We start from the raw sequence: 23,934 nt of genomic DNA, 5'->3' as shown, positions 1-23,934 counted from the left end.
AATTATTTAATTAATAGGACTTTTATTTTTTGAAGAAAGTTATTAATTACAGTACGGGTTATTTTGACCCCTTTTTATGCATTCGTGAAGGTTTTTTGGTTCATGCATTGTAGGGTTAAATATATAAAAATCTAAAAGGTGTGCATCATAGCTGACACCTACAGGAACACTGTACAGTTGGTTGTGTGACTGTAAGTCAATCACTTCGAATGCTATTGAGCTTTAAATTATGGTATATTTTGTGTATGAGCCCATTCGGTAGTGAAATACATGGCAACTTTTACACGATTTACAGTTTATTTTATTAAATATCAAAAATCTAAAAGGTGTGCATCATAGCTGACACCTACATGAACACTTTCTCTTCAAATGCTATTGAAGTTAGAAAAGTGTATACAAATGTCATATGTAACTTTAGAGATGGTCCCTTAATTTGCAAATATTGAACGTCCCAACGTCAAGCCAACTTTATGCCAGTCCTACAACTGGTGGAACTGATAGCCAGTCCTACAACTGGTGGAACTGATAGCCAGTCCTACAACTGGTGGAACTGACAGTGTAGATTAAATAAATAAAAATAAAAGTACATAACTGGACCATAATTACCATAATTGCCCCTGAATATTGATACCTTTCTTAAAATGGTTTCTGAATGTCCATATTTTTCCAGGTCTAATCACTTTAAATCTATACCTTTCCTGACCTGCACAAGAACAACGTTCATATCAACAAAACCATTTAAAACATGCAGTTACCCAAGTTAAATATTTCCTGTCAATTACTTCTTACAAAATGTATTCAATTTAAATTACTAAATTAATTATTGACAAATGAATAATAATAATAAAAAACTGCAAACAAACCAACAATGTAAAATATTACAATAGTTTTATTTTATTTTTATAACAGTTAATATCTTACAACACTGCACTCTTGATAAACCACTTTATTTAAATCACTTAAGTTTATGTTTAGTGCAAAACCTATACAATATATACATATCACCAAAAAGAAACTTAATGCTGCTTTACACATTCACAACAAGCATTTTTGCATAAACCAATGACAAGCAAAATGATACATACAAAATGAAAATGATGCAAGTAAATTAGAGATGCATTGGATCCAGTACTGAGTATTATCATCTGACTGAAATCAAACTGAAACGCTCGATCGGCATCAAAGTAGACTCGCTGTACTTGAAAACCTGATCCATCCATCCATCCATTTTCTATACCGCTTATTCTACAGGGTCACGGGGAACCTGGAGCCTATCTGAGGGAGCATGGGGCACAAGGTGGGGTACACCCTGGACAGGGTGCCAATCCATCGCACGGCACAATAACCTGATCATATGTCATATTTTCTTTTTATGCAAAGTTCCTTTAGGATCAATAGGTCTTAAGCAAATCATTAGCAGAAGAAAATAATAGCAAAAGTAGTGTCTTTTGCAGTTATTAATGAGCAAAGAGGTCAGTACTGAAAACCTTTCAGCTCTTATTTAGCATTCTGATATCTGTATAGTAATTAAAAATCAGGAGTTTTAATCTGATAATCTGATCTGATTTTAGATCTTTAATGTGCATCTTTGGGTCCAACTGCTCGTTTGCCTAAAATTCTCAGTCAAAGGAAATTCTATGCAAGTTAGTATATACTAGAAAGGATCATGTAGGGGGGAAAAAAGCCAATTATATGAACACAGATTAAGAGCTGAAACAAATTTAAATTGACCATTCTAAAACTTAATACAAGTACAACTAGTAACAAGTAAACAGAATTCCTGGTTAAAAAAAACCAAACATAAAAAAATTCTAAGTGGATTTCCTCAAGCACACACACACACACACACACACACACACAGGTAGTGCTGCATGTCTCTCTATACGGAATGCCCTGAAATTAAAGACTTCACTCAAGTGTCATGGTTAACTCTGGAGCAGTAGATATGAGGAGGTGCACCAATTGGAGTGACATCCACGATCACATGATTATAATATATGAAATGAATAACTGAGCTGCACCAAATCAGGAGAGAAAACACCCATTAATCTCCCCTGTAATGTAAACCCTGGCTCTGCCAATTGGAATGGGGGGCAAAAAATTTTGTGCAACGATGCATAGTATAGCAACTTGATCCAAACATTGTTACAAAAACAAAAAAATTATAATAACAAAGTGTTATTCAGTTGCCACCACAGTACAAACAAGCCGAACAAGGCCAGCAAATGTGTGAGAACATTACTGTGACTCTACACCGCCAGCTGTAAATTAAATTGAAATGCCAGAATGGATTATAGAGTTAAACAGAGTAGCACTGACGGACTGCGCTTCTCTAACTGTAACAGAGGTGAAGATGACCTAACTGGCATACACAAACCAAGTGCTGTAAAGTGTAGTGGAAAAACTAGTCATTTTCTCGATATTCATACAGAGCACCTATCAAGATGATTTCAAACAGCCTTCATAAAAACTCCTTCATGCCGTGGGAATGCACAACAGCAACCATTCTCCAGTTGGTCTATAGTAGAAATCTGTAATAAAGCAAAATAAAATCAAACAAAAAAATATAAGGATCCACTGTGCGGTTAGTAACAGTGCCCTCTAGTGGTGCAGATGAGTTTGTAGTAACAGCTGCACTCATTGGAATATGTAGCTCTGTTGGTTATGTTCAGTTTTTAAAAGCTCCACAGCGGCTGGCTCTACAGATAAACTCCTTTAGCATGTTCCCGTCGATCTGCCAGAACGCTGCTGTCTGAGTCACCGCGGTCAGGTGGTTCACACAAAACTTGAAGCAGAATTCTTCAAGATCCTAAATGAGAGAGAGAGAGAGATAAAGATATGACTGATTAATGGACTTAAAATGAATATTGAAAATGCCTACACTCAAAGTAGTGGACAATTCATACGTTCACTCGCGAGGCCATTACCATTACCCAGAAACCCAAATGACCAGCGAAACTAATGAAAAAGTTTAGATTATTATCCAATCATCCGTACCGCTGGGAGCCTGGAGACTATCCCAGGCGACTCGGTGCACAAGGTGGGGGACACCCTGGACAGGTGTGCCAACCCATGGCAGGGCACAATCTCACACACATTCACACACTATGGACAAGGTGGGAATGCAAATCAGCCTACAGCACATGTTTTTTGACTGGGAAGGAAACTGGAGTACCCAGAAGAAACCCCCAAAGCACTGTTCTGTCCTCCCGATACTTGAATCTGACTAGTGTCTTTATTTTCTCTCTAAATGTCTATGTGTAAGATGACTGTGTTATGTTGGCAAGAGAGCTTGTCAGTGTTTCCACAAACCTTCATGCTCCTGATTCTGAAAAGATCATCTGTAATCTGTACACACTAGTTCATCCACCTAGTAAAATCATTCTAAGTGTCAACTAGACCACGCCTCAGTCAAAATGTGTAGTACAGAACGTGGTGGAATGTGGAATAAACAGCATTGAGGTGTGTCACACGACCATGCAGCACATTATGCTTAAATGAACATACTTTTGAACATATAACCTACATATAAACATACAACGTCCTCACCGTTTTCTATGGTTGTTCAACCTACCTGTCCCCTGGAAACCACGAATAAAACCTGTTTGAGCTACCCGAGCTACTGATCTGTCCACCATAACTCACTTTAAGAATACAGTAACCCAAATTTAGAGAACAGTGCAAATCCATTATCACAGGGCAAAAAGCACAAAAGCTCGACAAGAGCATTGCATATCCGTCTTGGTGATATAAGCAATTGATTTTCTTTCTATCATTACCAAAATGAAATCCTGAGTATGGATGATGGGGTACTCACATTTCCCCATTCACACACAGCAATTTTTTCAATCGTTAGACAAATCCTCAGACTTAGAAAGTCAAACTCGTGGTAGTCCAGCTACTTGTGACCTACAGGCAGAAGTTATTACATGCTGTTGCAAGCTTGTGTGTTTTATGTGTCCTGTAAGAGCAGGTTAAGCAGAAAGTATGCTTCACTTTTTATGTGTACGCTAGGAACAGCGTACAGTACACGTGACGCAAATTTCATCATCAGCAGAGTACGATTGTACGATGGCCTACAATTTTTCTAACCAGGTCGCACAAGCCCATTTCATTCTTATGAACTATTTAGTTGCTCCACAAGGTGGCGACAGTGACCCAGGGCCGTTGATTCTCAAGGTAGCTGAAGAAAAACCGGAAGAGATGGAAACGAGTGCAGGTTAGAAAGTACCCACATTTGTATAATTCTAGCCTTAAAGTGTATAAGGATTTGTATATGGGTGCTAATCGTAGTGAGAGATTGCCTGAGCATTGTTCTTTGTATTGTTATTCTTCTTTGTCACACCAGAAGACCTGCTTCACTGCTCTGTACTGACTCTTACAGGCCAGGAGGGGTAGTGCAAGTTGTCGTAATGTGCAAGTTGTCGTAATGTGCGTGCGCCAACTGCCTGTGTACGCGTACATGTCAAATGGATTATATTTTGAAAGGCTATACGTACGACTGTGCACACCCGCTAGCGTACGCGTAAAAAAAAAAATTTAGTACACCAGAGGCTTTAGTAGTACCTCAGCATCGTATCTGACTGCAGCAGAAAGGAGGGAGAAAGCATTTTCCACAGTGATGCCCCGCTTTATGATGTGCTGACACAGCCGCTTTAGCCTGTTCTCACAGTATGAAGTGGCCAGATCCAGCAATCCTGCACAGAGAATAAAATAAAAGGGGGACAATGAAAGATGATGTCATGTTAAATGCTGAATGAAAAAGTTTAATTTGCTGACTGGAGACAATTAAGGAAACAGAATAATAATTAAAATACAATGTTTTAGCTTTAAATATTGACATTATTTACATGTACAGTACTGTGCTATAGTCTTAGGCACATGCAAAGAAATTGTGTACTGTAAAGATGCCTTCAAATATAATTAAATTAAATGTTTCTACATTTAAAAAGTATAAAGAGCAGTAAACAGAAATAAATTAAAGTCGATATCTGGTGTATCGACCATTTGCTTTAAAAAAATACATTAGTAGTCTCAGAAATGAGCTGTAAGTTTTATTGAACAGAACCAGCCACGGAGACTTTGACTGTCACACTCGCTTCTTATTTTTGCAGCAAAACCCAGCAGCCATCATTATGTTTTTGGTCTGAAAAGTGTCTCTTACCACTTAATAGGCTGCTTTCTTTACTGACATACAAACATTTTTCTCTAACATTTCATTTGGTGCTGGAAAACTAATATTTGGGAATTATATTTTAAAATGTTTTTTGTACTGACTCGATAATGTAGAAGTCATCAAATAAATAAAATCTATAACAAAACTTTGTACTAAACAACATAGGGTGCACAGTACTGTAGGTCTAACAACTTTATCCAGACCTGCTTACCTGCTTACCTGCTCCCCTGGTTTTTTGCCTTCTCCTCATGTACATTTTAATTGTGTATAGATGTGCTAGAACCTTCTCACGGTCCAGCTTGCACTCACCAATAGCATCCTCTGGAGGAAGATCTACAGTGTCTGTGTAGAGGAACTCGAGGAAGGATCTGTAGACAGGGTAGGAGAACTGATCGATCTCAATCACCTCTTTCATATCTTCATTCCAGTGAGACTGAAACATGGATCTGAAGTGTTCACATCTGTGGAAGAAATACCACGGTACATAAATAAGTCAATAATAGTCATGAACGAGTATCACACCTACATCATTTGGTTTGGTTATTTCAATTCATGGTGTGATGGTTGAGCAAGATCTGCATGTGTTTCAGATGTATAAAGTGTTACCGAGCTAACGGAGTTGCGTTAGCTAGAATACTTGTACCGCGTATGACTTGTAGGTTGACCTGGGGCAGGCAGTCAGCTTTAAAAGCACGGGAACAATGTTTTCTTGTAATCATTTAAGTAATGATCTTATTAACATTTGCAAGTCATGCTAAACCCTTGTACCGAAATCCTCTCTAGTGCTCTTTTATAAGAATATCAAAGAAGTGTAATTAAGAAAAAAACACGAGGTGCAACTGGAATTATATTTTGCATACCTATTCGTCACATAATGTTTTTGACATTTACAACTACTCTCCTTAAAATCTACATTCTACTTGATATCATGAAACATAGTTGTTAATGTAAACCAAACATCAAATGACCCAAATCTGAACACACCTCTAGATCCATGCAGACTAATTCTTCAAACACTCTGCGTGACAAAACGCAGAGTTTTGTGTTTTGACAAAACGAGTTTTCCTCGTTTTAGTGCAAACGAATAAAAAAAATAAAATAAAAATCACACTACCCACACTGAGTGAAATGGAGTGCAGCACATACCTGATTTTAAGCACTGCTTTGTGGACGTGAATGAATTTGCCGTCTATGCTGAATTTGAGGTCTGAGGTCTCAGGGCTGTCAAACTCTTTCCTCAGAGACTCGGCCACAGACAGGAAATCATCGTGCTCTACGAGCAGAGGAACGGTTAATATACTTCAGCAAAAATGTCATGTAGACACACAATACATTGTTCAGCTCTGACCAGAAGAGAAGCTGATCGTAAGTTGTGCAGCAATGATGCAGCTCAACATGACGTAGTAACGACAGTCTGTCGAAAAATAGTAAAATGGCTGTGTCCGAAATCGCATACTATGACAGTACACACTGCATTGCCGTTGAAACAGTACTTACTAACCAGTACGTGTGTGTATTATGAATACAATCCCAGACATACTACATCCGCCATGTTAACATTGTCATGTGACCTTTGACATCATCATAAACCCAAAAATCGTAAACAAGTTCACAATTTATTCGTGTATTGTTAAACAAGTCCTGTTTAACCAAGGTTTAATACTTAAAGAGATAACCCTGTCTTCCGAGGTTTTTTTTTTTTCATCTGAGCTCGTCTGCACCAGTCCCGTTGCATCATGGGATTGTTTGACTTGCGTATTGTCCATCGGTTGCATGCTGCAAAATCTTGCCGGAAGCAGTACGCCATCCAGGTATTTCTCGCCTACTGAGAATTTGGACATACCGCTCTGGCGTACTGCTTTTCGCCTACTGTATAGTAGGTAAGTATGAGGTTTCGGACGCAGCCAGTGTGTTTTGATTGAACCCTGACAGTCACTTCCTGAAGACAGCTGAGTTTACTACCCCTCAATCTTATAGAAGTGGGAAACTTTACCCTGGGAAAAAATGTTGTGAGGACAAGTAGTTCTATTAATTTCCATTTGATCATTTTTCCACAGCCTTCACTGAAAATGCATGGTCACCATCACGCTCTACAGGATCACATCCATAAACTGATATGCGTCTGGAATATATAAACGAACATGTCCATAATGGTGGAAACTCACCCATGGACAGGAGTCTCCACATGACAGATGGTGTTGCGAAGCAGGCGAAGACGTCGTCGGTGCAGCTGAAGTACGTGGGGTGGGGTAAGACGACGGACTGGCCTCTGCACTGGCCCCACATATACACTTTGCCACTCTGTGTCTTCGCTGCTGAGGTGTGTGTGGAGTGACATGCTGCTATTTCCACAATCCTGGCGGAGTTTGGAAATAAACGGAGGAAAGGGAGGGAACACAGGTGACAAAGAAAGAACTAAATATAAAAGGAAATTCATCAGAGGCTAAAAACCAGCTGAGGAACACCAAACAAATCCTTCACAGCATTCCTTCACAGACTACTGTACCAATTTCGTTTCAGAAAATGTTTCTTTTCTTATAGGAAATGCCATCTTCCTGCTATTACAAACTCAAAACATGGTGTGAATATACATTCAATCAGAACAGACCCTGAAGAGGGGATCACAGGACACTCGAACAGGAAGAGAAGGAAACACCAGAGCAAGCTGACAGGAAAGGGCTCGAAGACCCAACAATGTGGAGAAAGCAAAACAATAAACCACAAATCCACTCCCTCTCACCGCTCTTTCTCAGACATGACCTGAACTGGGCTGAGCTGATTGCTCTTGTTGCCTGTACCAAGCTGGCCATAAGTGTTGGCTCCCCACGCATACAACAGTCCCTCGTCTGTTAGTGCCAGTGAGTGGGCATAACCACAGGCAATCTGAAACACATGGCACAAGCTTTATTTCAATACAATACGCTGAGATTCACGCTGCAACAACAACCGGCAACGGTTCATTACAATAAATTAAAGATTAAATTATTTAATTCAAAATTGCAATAAATAATTATCTTTAAAATGTTTGTGGCTGTTGGATAGTGACGAGTATAAAACAACCAAATATGACCTGTAGGACACAAACACTCTGTAGCGCTGCTAGACGGCACGGTGTCAGCTGATTTCCATTGTTCCCCAACCCAAGCTGTCCATTACCATTATAACCCCAACCATACACCTGAAACACACAGGCAGACACTTAAGGAGCAAGAAGTACAGAGAATGAATATATATATGTATATAAATATAAAAAATACACAAACAACATAATGTACACAGACATAATAGAATCATAAAAATGAGTACATCATTGCACAAATAAAAGCAGTGGAAACTATTAAATTGTGAGCAAAGCATCTCTTCTGCTTTGAAAGTAGACAACTTCAGTTGATGATGTAGCCCGTCACTGAAATTATTTCTGTACCAGGTGTTCAAAAACGGCGTTCTAAATCTGACAAATGAAAATATGCTCTTTGGGCTAAGCAAAGAGTAAAGTTATCGCGCTGTCGCATTTACCTCGCCGTTGTCCGTGACTGCCATGGAGGAAGTCTGACCACAGGCTATGCTGACCACTACTTTGTTAAGGAGGCAGCTGGAGACCCTGCGAGGTGTGGGCTGGTTGGCTGTGGATCCTGATCCCACTTGACCGCAGTTATTATAGCCCCAAGCGAACACCTGAGTGACCAAGAAGACGACATTCAAGCAAGTGATGCACAAACCAACAAATAACCACCAAATCTCATTTTCATTAAGTATTAGCTAGTTTTCCAAAAAAATTTGACGTCTAATTGTCTTTTCCATAGTTAAAGCAAAAACTGTTTCATGCCATTGCTATTTTTAGGCTGCTTTTATCCAAAACGCTTTACACTGTGTCTCGATCACCCATTCAAACACACACTCACACACCAATGGTAGCAGAGCTGCCATGCAAGGTGCTAACTTACCATCGGGAGCAACTTGGGGTTCAGTGTCTTGCCCAAGGACACTTCGGCATGTGGAGTCATGTGGGCCGGGAATCGAACCGCCAACCCTACAATTAGTGGACAACCCGCTCTACCAACTGAGCCACAGCCGCCCAAAGGTAACTTAAGTGGATTACAGTAGAGAAATTACATACAACTGCAATATTGGCCTTACTTATAAAATGAACTAAAGCAATGGCCGTTACAACCTCTGGTGTGAATTTCCCTCTGTGATTAATAAAGTGATTGATCGATCCATTGATCCATCCATCCACATTAGGGTTAGTAGAGCTACAAATTAGAAACAACGTATTCAGGTGGTAGAGCGGGTTGTCCACTAATCGTAGGGTTAGTGGTTCGATCCCCAGCCTACATGCCTCCAAATGCCAAAGTGTCTTTGGGGAAGACACTGAACCCCAATTGCTCCCGATGGCAGTCTAGTGCCTTGCATGGGAGCTCTACTGACATTGGCATGTGAGTGATTGAGCTATGAGAATGAGAAACAGTATAAAGCGCTTTGTAGAAATCACCAAGGTTGAAAGGCGCTATATAAGTGCAGACCATTTACCATCTATTAGTTAGCAAACAAGCACATAGACAAATGTACAGTGCATGGCTACGCTAAAGCCTAAAGGAGAACAATGACCCTTCAAGCTCAGACTTATGTATCACATTTACAGTTAGGATAATGTCGCTATACACCCAAGTGCCGATAACCGACGTGAGGCTGAAGGTCTTACATAATTCAGTCCTATCTAATGCCTTTCAATGTGCAATTAACCTACAACACATTACTTCAAACATAAATACAGAAGTCTATTCTTTCTAACACAGCACTGGAAGCAGTCGGAATAGGAAGCGGTTTGAGTTGGTTAGGCGTTATGTGAATCAGACAGAATAGAAATCACATTCATAGTAACCATTATGCTTGGGAAAATATTGTACTGAAAAACATTCTTCAGCCACAGAACATGATAATGGATAAGGTCATGTAGGTCTATCTGAAAAAAGTAACGTTATTAATATAAAAGAAGGAAGCTCAGGCTTCATTTCCCATGTTGCCCCTCTTCTCTCTCACCTCTCCATCATGGGACAGGGCGACTGAATGGTGTGATCCACAAGCCACCTCAATCACCCTTTTGTTCTGCAGGTTAGTGGACACAAGCACAGGAGACACTCCCTGATTGGTAGTCCCATTACCCAGCTGACTGTATCCGTTATGTCCCCACCCGTACAGCTGGCCCTCTGCAAAATACAAATAATACACTGATCTGAGAAGAGATAATATACTGGCACTATAATATTTCATAATTCTTATAAATCCTGATCATAATTAGATGATATATTGTCAAATATTGGAATTATTATTATTGTATACCCTCGTATACACACTTTCAAGATCAATACTGGCTCATGCATGATCCATACGTGTGTTAAAAACGGATGCCTTTATCACATAGATTATTTGCTCTAAAGACAGATAATCATGTGGAAAAAGAGACAGCAGTGATGTACTATGTTTGTCTGGTCACATATTGGGTATGTGTGTGATCTATAAACTCTCACACAGCTCTCCAACAGTCTCTATAGTTATTGAAAAGGAGTTTAATGTGGTGAAAGTCAGGGATTTGTACAGGTTTTTGTTGTGTGTGTGTGTTTTTTTTATATATAGCTTTTTCAGTTTTTTAATTTGGTAATGGCCTTGGCCTTCCTCAAAATGCTACATAAGTCTAGCCCAAATTATAAAACAGCCCTAAAGTTTCACAACAGTTTTATAGCTTTACAGTTGACATTACGCATTGTAACAAGCACAGGGTGTCTGAAATGTCAGGAACCAATGGGAACAAAGTGAGCAAATATGTCAATCTGAATATGTTCAGCAAAATCCACAAAGGCATCGTACAGCAGCTGAGAAATCGTATAGTGCGCAAGCGTGAACTTGTAGAGAATATGTTGTAGATACATAAATAAAAAATTAAGTACAGGTATATGTAAGTTAACTCTCATTGGTTCCCAGGCTTTTTGGACAACTTGTATTATCCCTCAGACATCATTATGTAGTGATGAACACAAGTAGTACACATTGTCGTTATGCAATACGTTATTGTGTCTCTAATGTATTTGTTGGCGTAGCCTAATTGGGGACTGCATAGCAAGAATCTGGCTCCAGAGCAAATCTAACTAATGACCACTATCATGTTTTTGTGTAATCACCAGTAAACACACAATATACACCGATCCAGCCATAACATTGCTGACAATGTGAAGTGAATAACATTGATTATCTCGTTACAATGGCACCTGTCAAGGGGTGGGATATATTAGGCAGCAAGTGAACACTCAGTTCAATTCACACATCAACTTGAAGTTGAAGTGGAAGCAGAAAAAAAAAATGGGCAAGCGTAAGTGATGGCTAGACAACTGGGTCAGAGCATCTCCAAAACGTCAGGTCTTTTGGGGTGTTCCTGGTATGCAGTGGTTAGTACCTACCAAAAGTGCTCCAAGGAAGGACAACCAGTGAGCTGGCGACATGGATCATGGGCTCCCAAGGCTAAGTGATGAGTCTGGGGAGCGAAGGCTAGCCTGCTTGGAAAAGAATCCTGGCTATAACAGAAAGCTGTCTGAACACACAATCTTTGCAGCTTGCTGTGTATGTAGCTGCTTAGACGCAGACCGATCAGAGTGCCCATGTGGACCCTTGTCCACTGCCAAAAGCACCTACAATGACTTGCTATGAGTCTGGGTAATGTCTACGTTTTCATTCTGAACCTCTTTTTGAGTGTAAATTCAAGGTAATGGTGTGTTGAACCAGTACTGGTTTCCAGCGTATTTTTGAAGCCAAAGTTACTTAGCTCCTGTACAGCTTTGGAATACAACACAATGGACTCCTTTTTAAGCTCCAGTCATTTACTAGGAAATGATAATCATTTGTATATGCGTACAATCCTGCCCCGTGTCACTGTAACCAATAAAACCACAGTTCTTACTCAAAAACAGGTACTCGATTCCACGTAGCACGTCTTACCCTCTGTAGCGAGCAGCACATGTGGCCCACTGCCATAGCTTAGACTGACTACCTTCTTCCCACTCAGACAGTCTAGCTTTTTAGGGACGATGGTGCTTGTGCTATCCCCTGTGCCCAAGCAGTTACTGCAGTTCAGCCCAAACACGTACACCTGTAGAACAAAACAAGAACAATACCAAAGATTCATCCTTATAAACTCATATAAACTACTGAATGTAGTTAACATCGGAGACCTTATATTACATCAAGCATTAGAAAGAAGTAGGTCAAAACAATGAAACACATATTCATGAATGTGTGCCAGTACTAATTTGCTCCTATTTTTGAGTACAATCTGGCCCCACTTTGGTCCTATTATTGTAAACCACATAGCACACAAGGCTCTTGTAAAACCTTTAGGATATTTCTTTTAAGTGAGTGTTGTATCTGGTACCAGTTCACCTCCTTCACTAACTGCGTTACAGGTCCTGACTGCACATCACATCACATCACATCACATCACATCACATCACATCACATCACACTCACCTCGTTATCATGGGTGATGCAGATTGCCTCGTTGGCGGACGTCCCAAACACGCACGCCTGACGTATTGAGGCGACATCCTGTGCACTCATTAAGCTGAATAGGGGCCATTTGTTTACATCCACCATGGCTATACTGTTGAAGCTCCAGAAGGAAGGGGAAACAGATTTTGGTGGGGCAGGAGCAGATGCAACACAGCTACTGGAAGAGGCACCTTGGCTATTGCTACTGCTAATACTAAACACACACACACACAACATGCATTACAGACAGAACAGTAGAACTACAGTCATAGCCAGACATTTTCAGAACAACATATATTCCTGTTCATTACATTTCTTTTGTGTTAATTGTTGATAAACACTGTGACGTATTTGTTGAAGGGTAAACCACAGAAAGACACTTTCCAAAGGATATAAGTGTAGAAATGATCTCGCTCACTGATTGATAATGCATTTAAAACCGGACGATATCATAGGCATTCATGGCGGGGAGTTCAAGAGAGCAAAACTGTCCATGCTCTCCGAGTGGGAGGGACGGCATTACTCTTTCAGCACAAGCCAATCACAGATGTATGTGAGCTCACATATGAGTAAGAGGGCAGTTTGCACTTTGAGCCGCAGTTCAAAAAAGATACAGTGGCTGGCTTCACTGGTTGACAAATTTCTTCTAGTTTCTTAGTGGTACAGAGAAATTCCCACCACTACCTGGCAACCTAAACTGATCATATGTACAAAGCATAATTCCTACTAATAAAGTACAGACAGAACTTGTCAATCAAATAAGATATTCCCAAAGTTCATAGTGATGTCACTGCACATGATGACTTTTTGGGTGATACTCATGATCATGTTTCTGTTACATGTATTAATCATTTCTCTAGTTGTGTAATGGTTTACTCTGAGGGAGCTTTTGATATGCTGTGTATGTATATATCTAGTTCTGGCAACTTTTACATTAGTTTTCTACACATAATTCTGTCCACTTACAGTAAGTACAGTAAGTGAACTTGTAGACAATAAACACACTGTCCAATATCCATTTAAATCTATACAAAAAGAAACTGATACCAAACTGTAGTATTAACTACAGGTATAAACTATATTATAACTATATAAACTATATCAGATATAACTACAGTATTAACACAAAACAAGCCTTTGTGTTAGGAACAGTAGTAAAATGTGCTGTTGGGTTTTTTGACCTGACGCTGCTAGAAAACTCTTAAAAAGCACTGAAAGCTTATTATTGAAAAGCTTAACAGTGAAAGCTTATCAGCCTCAATAGTGACACTGCTGTCTGAAAGAAAGGCCGAGTCCCAAATACATCCCACCTGACCACCGAGTGCACTAGACACAACCATTAATTCATACCATATGCGGTGGGCTCGTGTAGGCAGTTGGGAAATAGTTAGGATTCAACCAAAACAAACCTTAACAGCGCTTTTCGCTAGGCAAATTTTAATTAGCGTCGATAAAATGATTAGGTTTAAGAAGTTCAGGAAACTTGCTGTCAAAAACGTAGCTAGCGTCAAATATGTCAACAGCTAACATAAGCTACTAGCTAACAGACTACCGGAGTTAGCATGCGTAGCGCTTTGTGCTAAATTAACGCGTCAGCTTCTAAAATAGCTATCTAGCATGCTAACTAGCCCGAAAAACAGTTATTAGCTAAGATAGCTAGCTAAACTCTTACAGTACTGACCTACAGCATCACTCCATCAGCACACACCGGATAGAACTGAGAGAGAGAGAGAGAGAGAGAGAGAGAGAGAGAGTGTGAGTGAGTGAGTGAGTGTTCACACAAATAAACAACATAAAGCAAATAAACAACCTACCTAAACAATAAAAGCAGTTTGTTTCAAACAAAATTACTGACTGGTGCTTCTACAGCTTTCAGCGGTATAATGTTATCAGCTGTGTTTGTGTGTGCGCGCGCGCTACATCACACACTCCATTTACGTCAGCCAGTAAACCCTCAGCCTCACTGTACAAAAGAAAAGACTCTGGAAAATAATGTGCATTTGGTGCGTTTATTACATATAAAATAATCCGATAACTGCAAAACATTTTTTGCAATTTTTTAAAATTACATCTGAAGCTAAATAATAAGAGATTCTCTTAATATAAGATCTTAGATAAGAGAGATAACCTCCTGTAAATGTATACATAGGAGTTCTGGGTTACAGTGGTGTATATCACAACCCACAATTACCAGTTATTTTATTTATTATTGAGCTATTACAGTTTATTGGACAGCTATTTGGCTGGTCTTTTTGACAGAAGCAGGAAAAATAGACAAGCGTAAGTGACTGAGCAATTTTAAAATTGTGATGGGTAGATGACTGGGTCAGAGCATCTCCAAAACTACAGGTCTTGTGCGTTGCTCCCGGTATGTGTTGGTTAGTACCTACCAAAAGTGGTCCAAGGAAGGACAACTGGATACCACCAGATAACCAGATACCACAGCACACCTTCAGAGGTCTTGTGGAGGCCATGCCTCTACGGGTCAGAGCAGTTTTGGTTGCACAAGGGGGACCTGCACAATATTAGGCAGGTGATTTTAATGTTATGGCTGATTGGTGTGTATTCTTTATACTTTATACTTTCATATGTAGTTTTAGTGGACAGAGTGGCATGAGTTGGATAGGCTGGTTGGTTGGTTGGTTTGGAGGAAGAGGAGGAGGAGGAAGGCTTTTCTGTGTTTTAATTGCAATTTCAAAAGAAGAGGAGTAGGTTCCAAAAGTTGCAAACGGCCTCTTTAGGTCTAGTGTGTTTCTTGCTTTCGAGGTAGCTCATCTACATCTGCTTAGGCTTAATAATATATTGACACATTTAATCCAATTTCCATAGCTTATATGATCACTTTTATAATCTGCTCATTTCCAAAATCGTGTAATGATTGGAGTATTAGTGTGCACAAAGGAAGGATAATTACTTAATTACCACTAAATTATGAGATAATTCTGTAATATCAATTACAGAATTTGTATAACTGAATTAAATTGACAGTAAAAACAGAAAATTACATTAAATTAAGCGATGCTGACAAAACAAATGAGCAAAATAGCAATTTAAAACAAATGAGTTTTACTTTTCTTAATATATTTAAACTATTAACTTACTATTTTAACTAGGAGGAAAGTTTCAGTTTAGTGTATAATGCATTCTTTATAAGACCAAACAAAAGAGCTTTAATATTTTAGTTGATAGTTTTCCCAATCATCAATCACTTAGGATTTGTTTATTTCAGGCAAATAATTAAAAACCATTTAAAAACAAACTGAATTTTTATATAATGTAACGAATTAATGAATGTTTCCTGTGACCTTAAATGTACATTCCACAAAAGAAAGGTTACACCATCATCTACAAGAAAGTTGACTAACTTGTTTAAGTCACATGGTAGGTGTGTTGCAATAACATGACATATATAAGGCAACCTGCTGTGGCTATATAGTGTAGTTCCTGCTTTGCATTCTGATTCCCTGAGCAAACGATAAGACCTACAAGAGACCTCTCTACTTTCTGAAGCCTCTTCCTGTTGACCCAAATTTCTCCTGTGGGCAAAAGGTAAGAGTTCATCTAAAAAAAAACCAAAAAACCCCCACACACAACAGTGGCGTCATATCAAGGAAGACAAAGTATAAAATGGGGCTCATTCTTCAGAAGCAGTGCAAGCAGCTCAAAAAGGTGCCCAACGTGGTCTTAATGGGCCTGGACTCGGCGGGGAAATCCACTCTGCTCTACAGGCTCTCCCGAGGGGCCATCATGAACACTTCGCCTACCGTAGGCTTCAACGTGGTCACCCTGGAGCTGAACAAGACGATGATTCTCACCGTTTGGGATGTAGGTGGCCAGCAGTGTCTGAGGCCTAACTGGAGATATTATCTGGAGGGATGCAAGGCACTGGTGTTCGTGGTGGACGCCAGTGACAGGACTCGCATGGGGGAAGCAAAGATGGCTCTGAATACCATTTTAAGCGACCACAACCTGGAAGCGGTTCCGATGATGGTGTTGGCTAATAAATCAGACCTACCAAATTCAATGACTTTAAATGAGGTGTGTGAACAGCTGGATTTAGCGAGCTGCACTGACAGGATTTGGGAGATCCAGGCATGCAGTGCTTTTAAAGGACTGGGATTGCAGCAGGCTTTCCTGTCTGTAGCCAAAATGATTCAGAAGCAATGAGGGAAGATGGCATCAATGGGTATGACCAATACTCAAGTATAACGGAGTTTTTGGTACAACAAAAATTCTAGCTAAAGACTGAAAGCCAGTGAGAAGGAAAAGAGAATGTGGTATTAACACTGAAAAGAGGGTAGATGACTGAATGAGTGCCAAATCACATACGCTGGTTCTTGATGAACTATAAAAAGGGGAAGTCTAAACAACAAGGAAGTTTCAAAGACATTTTTTAACCGATTGAGAAACGACACCAAAGACATGCATTTCAAGAGTATCACATTTAATTCAATGAATTGCTTATGATGTACAGAAATGCATAAATTAATCCACAATACTAAAAGCTAGGTGATTTAACTATATTATGCTTGACTGTGTCAATACAAAGATTGTGTATCATAAAATATAACAAAACAATTCTCCTCATTGGGTTGTCATGTTTATGTGTTTCTGAGGTAGATGTGAGTTCTTGGGTGTGCCTCATATACATCCGGTCATTCACTTAGTAATACATTTTGTTCTTTGTTTACCAAAACAAGCATGACTATTTATTAAAAAGCATTACAGTTAATAAATGTTGAGCAACAAATCTGTGCCATTTTACAAAAATATATGTATATATCCATGACTGCTAAAATCCATTAACTGAACCATTAAATAATCCACCAGCTGTTAGGATTGAGTATTTAGGGCAGAAATCACTACGTGGTGCACTTAGAATTGATAAGGACAATTTTTACCCAACAAAATCACAAACAAACAATATGAGGAATTACGTATCTCAATCTGCTCACCATTCCTCTCTGTTCCAATGCCTCTCACTGTTTCTTCCTAAACAAACACATCAAGTCTGCATATCTACTTCTTCTTATTCTTCTTCATATATTCATGGGATTTATGTAGATCCTTCCATGACTGGCAGAGCAAGAGTCCAGGCACCACAACCCACACGCCATTAAAGAAAACCAGGTAGACCCACAGGTAGAGCCAGTTCTTGATATTCAGGTTAGGACTTCCCATCAGCCAGTCTGGGCAGAAGGTCATCCAGCCTCCATAAAGCTCACACACACACAGGCTGATTTGAACAAAGTGCCTTGAACGTAGAAAGAGCAGTGGGTGAGGGTGCTCAAGTTTACACAGATAAAACAGGAAGCCTCACAGTTTGCTTCTTAGTTTGTTTTTTTTTGGAAAGAATTAATTCTAAAGTACACATCAGTCTTACCACAAGAGTATGCAATTTAACTGAAATAATTCTCATGGCTGAATCAGGAAGCTGTGCAAGGTTGCAACGAACATGCAACGACATGCTTATGCAATTAAGCCAGATGGGTTCATACGAGCTCGTCATGAGTGGGAGAGGTGACTCAGTGCGTGTTTAAAAAGAAATGTTGGCTAAAAAAACCCCACACAACAACAACAAAAAAAAAACCAAGTGTTAATTTCCCCTATGTATGAAAACTTTTGGGACACCCTGTAAATTGCTGAATCTGATTTCAATTAGAGGTCAACTGATAGTAATCAGTCTAGGTAAAATCCACCAAGTTGCACAAGCTGGGCAGTACCTGATGATAACCGATTAATCAACCGATAGTTTTTAAAATTGATACTGAATGAAAACATAACACTCAAAGCAACTTTATTAAAAAATTACCAGTACTGACTTTCCCATGAAAATGTACTGTACCTTTAAAAAATGAAATTATATATATAAAATAACTATTACTAAATATTAAAGTAAACTGAACCAAAAAGCAACACTAAAAATAACATAAAAATAGAGACATCCAAAATGAATTTAAAAAAAAACATCCAAACTATCGGTGTGGATTTTTTGCCAATAACCGACAGTTTCAGCAATCGGTTATCGCTGCCAATTAATAGGCAAAACCAATCAATCAGTCGACCTCTAATTTCAATAATAAATCAGAAATACAATCAAGTGCAAAAGTTTTCATCCCTCAAGTTTCTTTAAATGGAAAAATATAATAAACGTACCAATATTTTACAAATGACCTTATTTAAAAATGTTCAGAAGACAAAATAGGACAGAGGACATGGAAAAAAGGACAGCAATACTGTTAGAGAATATTTATATGATGGTCAGAAAGAGAAATGCATACTTTTTAACTGATGCACTGGATTTAAAAAAAAAAGTTTTAACGTAACATCTGTAAAACCTAACACACTGAATGTCTTGTTGATATATATTACATTTGTCTTCTTCCTGAAGAGGATGCTAACTTTTGCACTCAATTGTACATGTGACTTTTCAAGCTACATTACCTCAAAACTTAATAATAATAATCTGAATAAATCCTGACTAGTATAGCTTAAGGCCTGATTTTGTGTGTTAGGTTTTTAATAGAAATGCAGAAATTCTGCTGCTATTTATTTTTACCTGTAATGCTTGTCTTTAATAATAGCGTAGACCAAAAGCAGCGCTAAGAACCCATCCAAGACGACAGTCAGCAGCTCCAATGATACGATGGTTGGGTCTGAATGGAGCCAGCGCTGATCTGCCTTCCCGTATTCTTTCCCTACAAGACATTACATACAGCAAATGCTCTCAGTCCAGCACTCAGGAAATCCCAGCCAGTCCATATTTTATTCTGTACTAACTCTAAACCCACCTTGACCAGGTAATCATGACTCTAACAAACATGAGTATCACCAGTGGATCATCAGCAGGCAGAGATAAAGCTGTAGATATGTTCTTCTCTATTAGTGTGTGTCTGCAAAACTTTTGAAAGGCATCTGCCATTTCTGGCTTAAAACCGACACACTAAAGAGTAACACACATGACTACAGTCAAAGTTAACTTAGCGTACATAAAAAATACACAATCACACTCAAACCCAAAGCTCTTTTTCAGTTTTTAACAGCATGTCCTTGTGACAATAATTGGTGCATCTACTTTATTGGGACAGTACAGGGTGTTTTGTGTGGAGAAATATTCCGCACTTAAAGCATGAAGCCAAAACTTTAACCTTGTTAATTATATAAACTGCAGTAGAATTAACCTAATCTGTTTTTTTTTTATTACAAGAGCATGTCCCTGTACATTTAGGAAAGTAGTTACCCTGGCAGAGGAATTTACTTGCTTTCACAGCTGCTAAAAATTATTATTAAATCGTTGTAACCCCGCCACACAGAATGTGTAGGTGTATGTGGGCTCTCACTTTAATGGATGTCATGTTAATTGAACTCCCTACGGCTCGTGTACATGGTGCTGGGGCCAGAACAGTGGAGAGATAGTGAGCTGCATTTGCTAAAGTAAAATCCTTCACTTCCTCCCGTTAAACGATTAATGGGTAATTTCAATATCTAAAGGTTAAAAAGTTTTATTAATTTATTCACCATTACTAGGCTCTTTTTTCATTTTCCATCATTCTTCTCCGCTTCTTACTTTTTTCCCTCTATACACACACACACATACTACTTTCATCTGTACTAGTCTAATGTGGGATGGGGGGCTAGGAACTGGGAGATTGGGGTTTTGTATTTTGTTTGTGTATATTTCTACACCTGTGATTATCTACACAACCCAATAAAACATAAGCAACCTTTTTATTTTCACTTTTAATTAAGACACTTTGACACTTTCATCCTTCTTCCTTCCCTGATCCTTAGAACCTGGGCCATTTCTCCTAGCATGAATAATGTCCTAGAGCCTATAAGCAGTTTTCCTATACAGGTGCAGAAAAGAAAAAACAACAACAACAAAAAACGGATCTTGTTTAAACAAAAACTTTTTTAGATTCCACTACTAATATAATTACAAGCCATATGCATAGTCATGTGAAAAAATAAGTACACCCCATGAAAATTGTTTTAAATTTATTTAAAATATTTATTATTATTATAAAGCTGGAATAATGTGCTCTGGACAGAAGAGTTAAAGCTAGAGTTGTTTGGCCACAGTAACAGCAGACATGTTTGTCGCAAACCAAAGACAGCTTTTCAGGAGAAGCACCTCATACCAACTGTGAAGCACGGTGGTGGAAATGTTATGGTTTGGGGTTGCTTCACTGCCTCAGGGACTGGACAGCTTGTATTCATTTATTCAACTATGAATTTTGCATCATATCAAAAAGCACTTGAAGATAATGTGAGGCCATCTGTCCGAAGTTGAATCGAAAGTGGACTTTTCAACATGATAATCATCCTAAGCACACTAATAAATCCATCAAGGAATGGCTCAGAAAGAAGAAATGGAGGATTATAGAATGGCCTAGTCAAAGCCCGGATTTGAATCCCATTGAAATGTTGTGGGGGGACTAGAAACGGACAGTATATGCAAGAAAACCTTCAAACATCTTGCAAGTGAAAGAATATTGCATGGAAGAGTGGTAAAAATTTCCAGCAAGCCTGGTGCACAATTCTGCAAAATGACTACAATACGTTATTTCTGCTAAAGGGGGAAATATGAGCTTCTGAGGCCAAAGGTGTACTTACTTTTTCCACCTACATATTTCTGCTGAATAAATGATTGGAAAAGCTAATAAAAAAGCCAACAATTTCCATAGGATGTACTTATTTTTTCACGTCTGTGTATATGTATTATATATACAGTAAACACACGCGCCCCTTAAATCCATCTGGGCCCACTCGCTTCACTACCACTATTCAGCACTAGATGTCGCTCAAAGCACTTTTCACATCTTAACACGTGGACATTTCTACACTGCTATAACTGCATCCAAATACGTTTATTTAAAACTTAAGACAGCTTAAAAAAACGTATAATGCAAACATGAAACTACAAAGCATGCAATATAAGACTTACACAATTCGGCAAATATACCATCTGATGTTGCAACAGTTCCAACCAGTGACATGTAAACAAACGGACCCTCCTGCAAGACCAAACGAGCACAAAGCTGAGAATATATGATGATCTCTATATTTCCAGTTCCAAAATCTGACACGCATCTACTTACCAGAGTAATGTGGACAATGGCATCGTAGAACAACCAGACCAGGACCCACCTATCGGTTGATGAACATTTTTTGCCCCAGATTTGCGCCAAAATGAAACCGACGGCAAACTGGGCGGCGCAGGCGAGAAGAGAGACGACCGTTACTGGGGTGAAAAGTGTGGGATCCTCAGGCATTTTAGAGCAAACAGAACTACTCCAGAAGTATTAGGAGGAATCAACAAATGAACTTTAGCCTCCCTTCTTGGCTAGACTTTTAGCTCCTCCTCCTCAGACGGTCGGAGTCCAACATTTGGTACCAAAAAAGGACTTATTCAAATTTGCACTAAAAGCGAGATTTGCTTGACAGTAAGGTTTATTACAGGGAATATATTAGGGTAAAATGTATTAGGGATTACTTGGGCAAATTAGAGACGATTTCAAGTGTTCTGAGTAATCAGGGGTATCAGTAGGACTTCTGGGCCCCCTGCCCTAGAAACAAATCATTCTCCTGGACTGTCCCAGTGTATCCGTCCGCATCCTGCAGGATTACAAATTACAAGTTACAACCACAAAAAAAAATACGGTTAGGGTGATGAAATTCACACAGCTATGGTCGACTGGGCGTGGGAATGTTGTGTAGTGTAGTGTGATTTGCTAATAGGTGTTCCTTGTAATAGGCATTGTTTGTAGTCTTGCATGACCCAGACAGACCCTTCTGATACTTTATTCATTCATTATTCCCTAGAACCGTTTTAGATCCTTTCTTCCCGGAAGGCAGCATGGTGGTGCTGGGGGTAGTGCTGGCACCTCAGCTCCTAGGTTCAGTCCTGAGCTCTCTGCATGGGTTTCCCCTCACCTCCTAAAACATGCCGTTAGGTCGACTGGTCACTCTAAATTGGCCCTAGGCGTGAACGTGTGTGAACGGTGACCTGTGATGGACTGACATCATCCTACAGTGTATTCCTGCCTCACTCCAAATGTTCCTGGGATAGGCTCTGGCTCCACTGTGACCCTGAACATGATAATGCGTTTACTGAAGATGACTGAATGAAGATGACTGGGGCAAGTGATTCTAGTCTTGAGTAGACAGAGGTCCATGTGATGTGAGAAAATTGATCCCTCTACCCTTGACACTGCTCATTCTCTTAGATAATCTTTATTTCCCTGGGGTTATTTTAAGTCTTCTGTCGTCTCAGGGACCTTGGTATCATCCACACATTCCTGGCAGCATGGCCAGGATCCAAAAGAAACTAGAAAATGAAAGGGCTCATGGCACAGTCCTTAACCTGTCAATAAGGGAGCAAACATCCTACAAGATGTAGAAAGATGTAGAACCACACAACAGAGATGCTTACTATTAGATTTCAAGTAGAGCACTTTTAAGAAGCAAAGAGCACTTGAAGCAAGTACAGATGCCTCTGCCCAACATTTATCAGCATTTGGTGTCATTTTCACCAGTTCTTCAACACTGATCGGCAATCACCATTTACATACCCTATTCTTTGGTCAAAAACTTGCAAGAATTGACAGACATCAGTCTATAGGGAATATTTTCCGGCACCAATCACAACACACTGCTCTTCTTGGGCCATATTTTTTAAGAAGCAAATATAGGTCAGGACCTTGGACAGCGACCATGACGCCTCATAACGCTGCCATCATTACCCATGACTAACAATGAAGGACTAGCACAAGACAAAACATGAAGGAAAACTTAAGTGTTCATATTAGTATCCTACTGTTGTAGAAGCTCCACATCATGTATAGTTGTAACCAATTATTACGCCATACAGTTAAAAGCTCAACATGCACACACAAGAAAGAGAAAAGAGAAGTAGAGTGCGGTGCAACTAGAGAAATATCAAACAGGAGAGAGCAATAAAGAACAGATGGCTAACAGCAAGTTTATTTTGGTTAGAATAATCGATACATAAAGCACGTCCTGAGGGAGTGAGGAGTGAAATATGTCACGTTGCCGTGGAGAGTTGTAAAAGTGGCGAAGTGGATAGCAGTGGAATTGTGGGTAGTGGTAGTGCATGGGGGGGGGGGGGGGGGGGGGGGGCGGTGTATGTGAATGAAGGAGAATGGAAGGGAATAATTACAAGTCAGCCAGGAGAATCAGCATAGAATTGAAATAGAATT

At 39.4% G+C, this 23,934-nt stretch overlaps 3 protein-coding genes across 7 annotated transcripts; 1 reads left to right on the top strand and 2 right to left on the bottom strand.

Annotated features, from left to right (window-relative positions):
• Window positions 1–490: 490 nt before the first annotated feature.
• On the bottom strand, window positions 491–16,045 carry rcbtb1 (regulator of chromosome condensation (RCC1) and BTB (POZ) domain containing protein 1). 5 transcript variants are annotated; one of them, XM_053615081.1, is made up of 13 exons: window positions 15,103–16,045; window positions 14,394–14,429; window positions 12,692–12,926; window positions 12,164–12,314; window positions 10,217–10,383; window positions 8,693–8,851; window positions 8,247–8,354; window positions 7,917–8,059; window positions 7,342–7,532; window positions 6,323–6,449; window positions 5,486–5,637; window positions 4,567–4,697; window positions 491–2,809 (listed from the first exon to the last, which is right to left on the bottom strand). In XM_053615081.1, the coding sequence occupies exons 3-13, from the start codon at window positions 12,815–12,817 to the stop codon at window positions 2,669–2,671; spliced, it is 1,596 nt and encodes a 531-aa protein (XP_053471056.1). In that variant the 5' UTR covers window positions 12,818–12,926; window positions 14,394–14,429; window positions 15,103–16,045; the 3' UTR covers window positions 491–2,668. The 5 variants fall into 5 exon arrangements, with proteins under 5 accessions (XP_053471056.1, XP_053471052.1, XP_053471055.1 ...); XM_053615077.1 differs by lacking the exon at window positions 15,103–16,045 and adding an exon at window positions 14,527–14,678; XM_053615080.1 differs by lacking the exon at window positions 15,103–16,045 and adding an exon at window positions 14,568–14,678.
• A 54-nt stretch (window positions 16,046–16,099) lies between these two features.
• Window positions 16,100–17,299, top strand: arl11 (ADP-ribosylation factor-like 11). Its single transcript, XM_053615086.1, has one exon. The coding sequence runs from the start codon at window positions 16,340–16,342 to the stop codon at window positions 16,877–16,879; it is 540 nt and encodes a 179-aa protein (XP_053471061.1). The 5' UTR covers window positions 16,100–16,339; the 3' UTR covers window positions 16,880–17,299.
• Window positions 17,300–17,316: 17 nt separating this feature from the next.
• ebpl (EBP like) lies at window positions 17,317–22,772 on the bottom strand. Its single transcript, XM_053615084.1, has 4 exons — window positions 21,814–22,772; window positions 21,660–21,729; window positions 19,272–19,410; window positions 17,317–17,966 (listed from the first exon to the last, which is right to left on the bottom strand). The coding sequence occupies exons 1-4, from the start codon at window positions 21,985–21,987 to the stop codon at window positions 17,732–17,734; spliced, it is 618 nt and encodes a 205-aa protein (XP_053471059.1). The 5' UTR covers window positions 21,988–22,772; the 3' UTR covers window positions 17,317–17,731.
• Window positions 22,773–23,934: the final 1,162 nt, after the last annotated feature.

The sequence above is a fragment of the Ictalurus furcatus genome, chromosome 26 (assembly GCF_023375685.1).
Source record: "Ictalurus furcatus strain D&B chromosome 26, Billie_1.0, whole genome shotgun sequence".
Classification (NCBI taxonomy): domain Eukaryota; kingdom Metazoa; phylum Chordata; class Actinopteri; order Siluriformes; family Ictaluridae; genus Ictalurus; species Ictalurus furcatus.
Note: the sequence above shows the minus strand (reverse complement) of the source record. Positions and strands in the feature narration are given on the sequence as shown.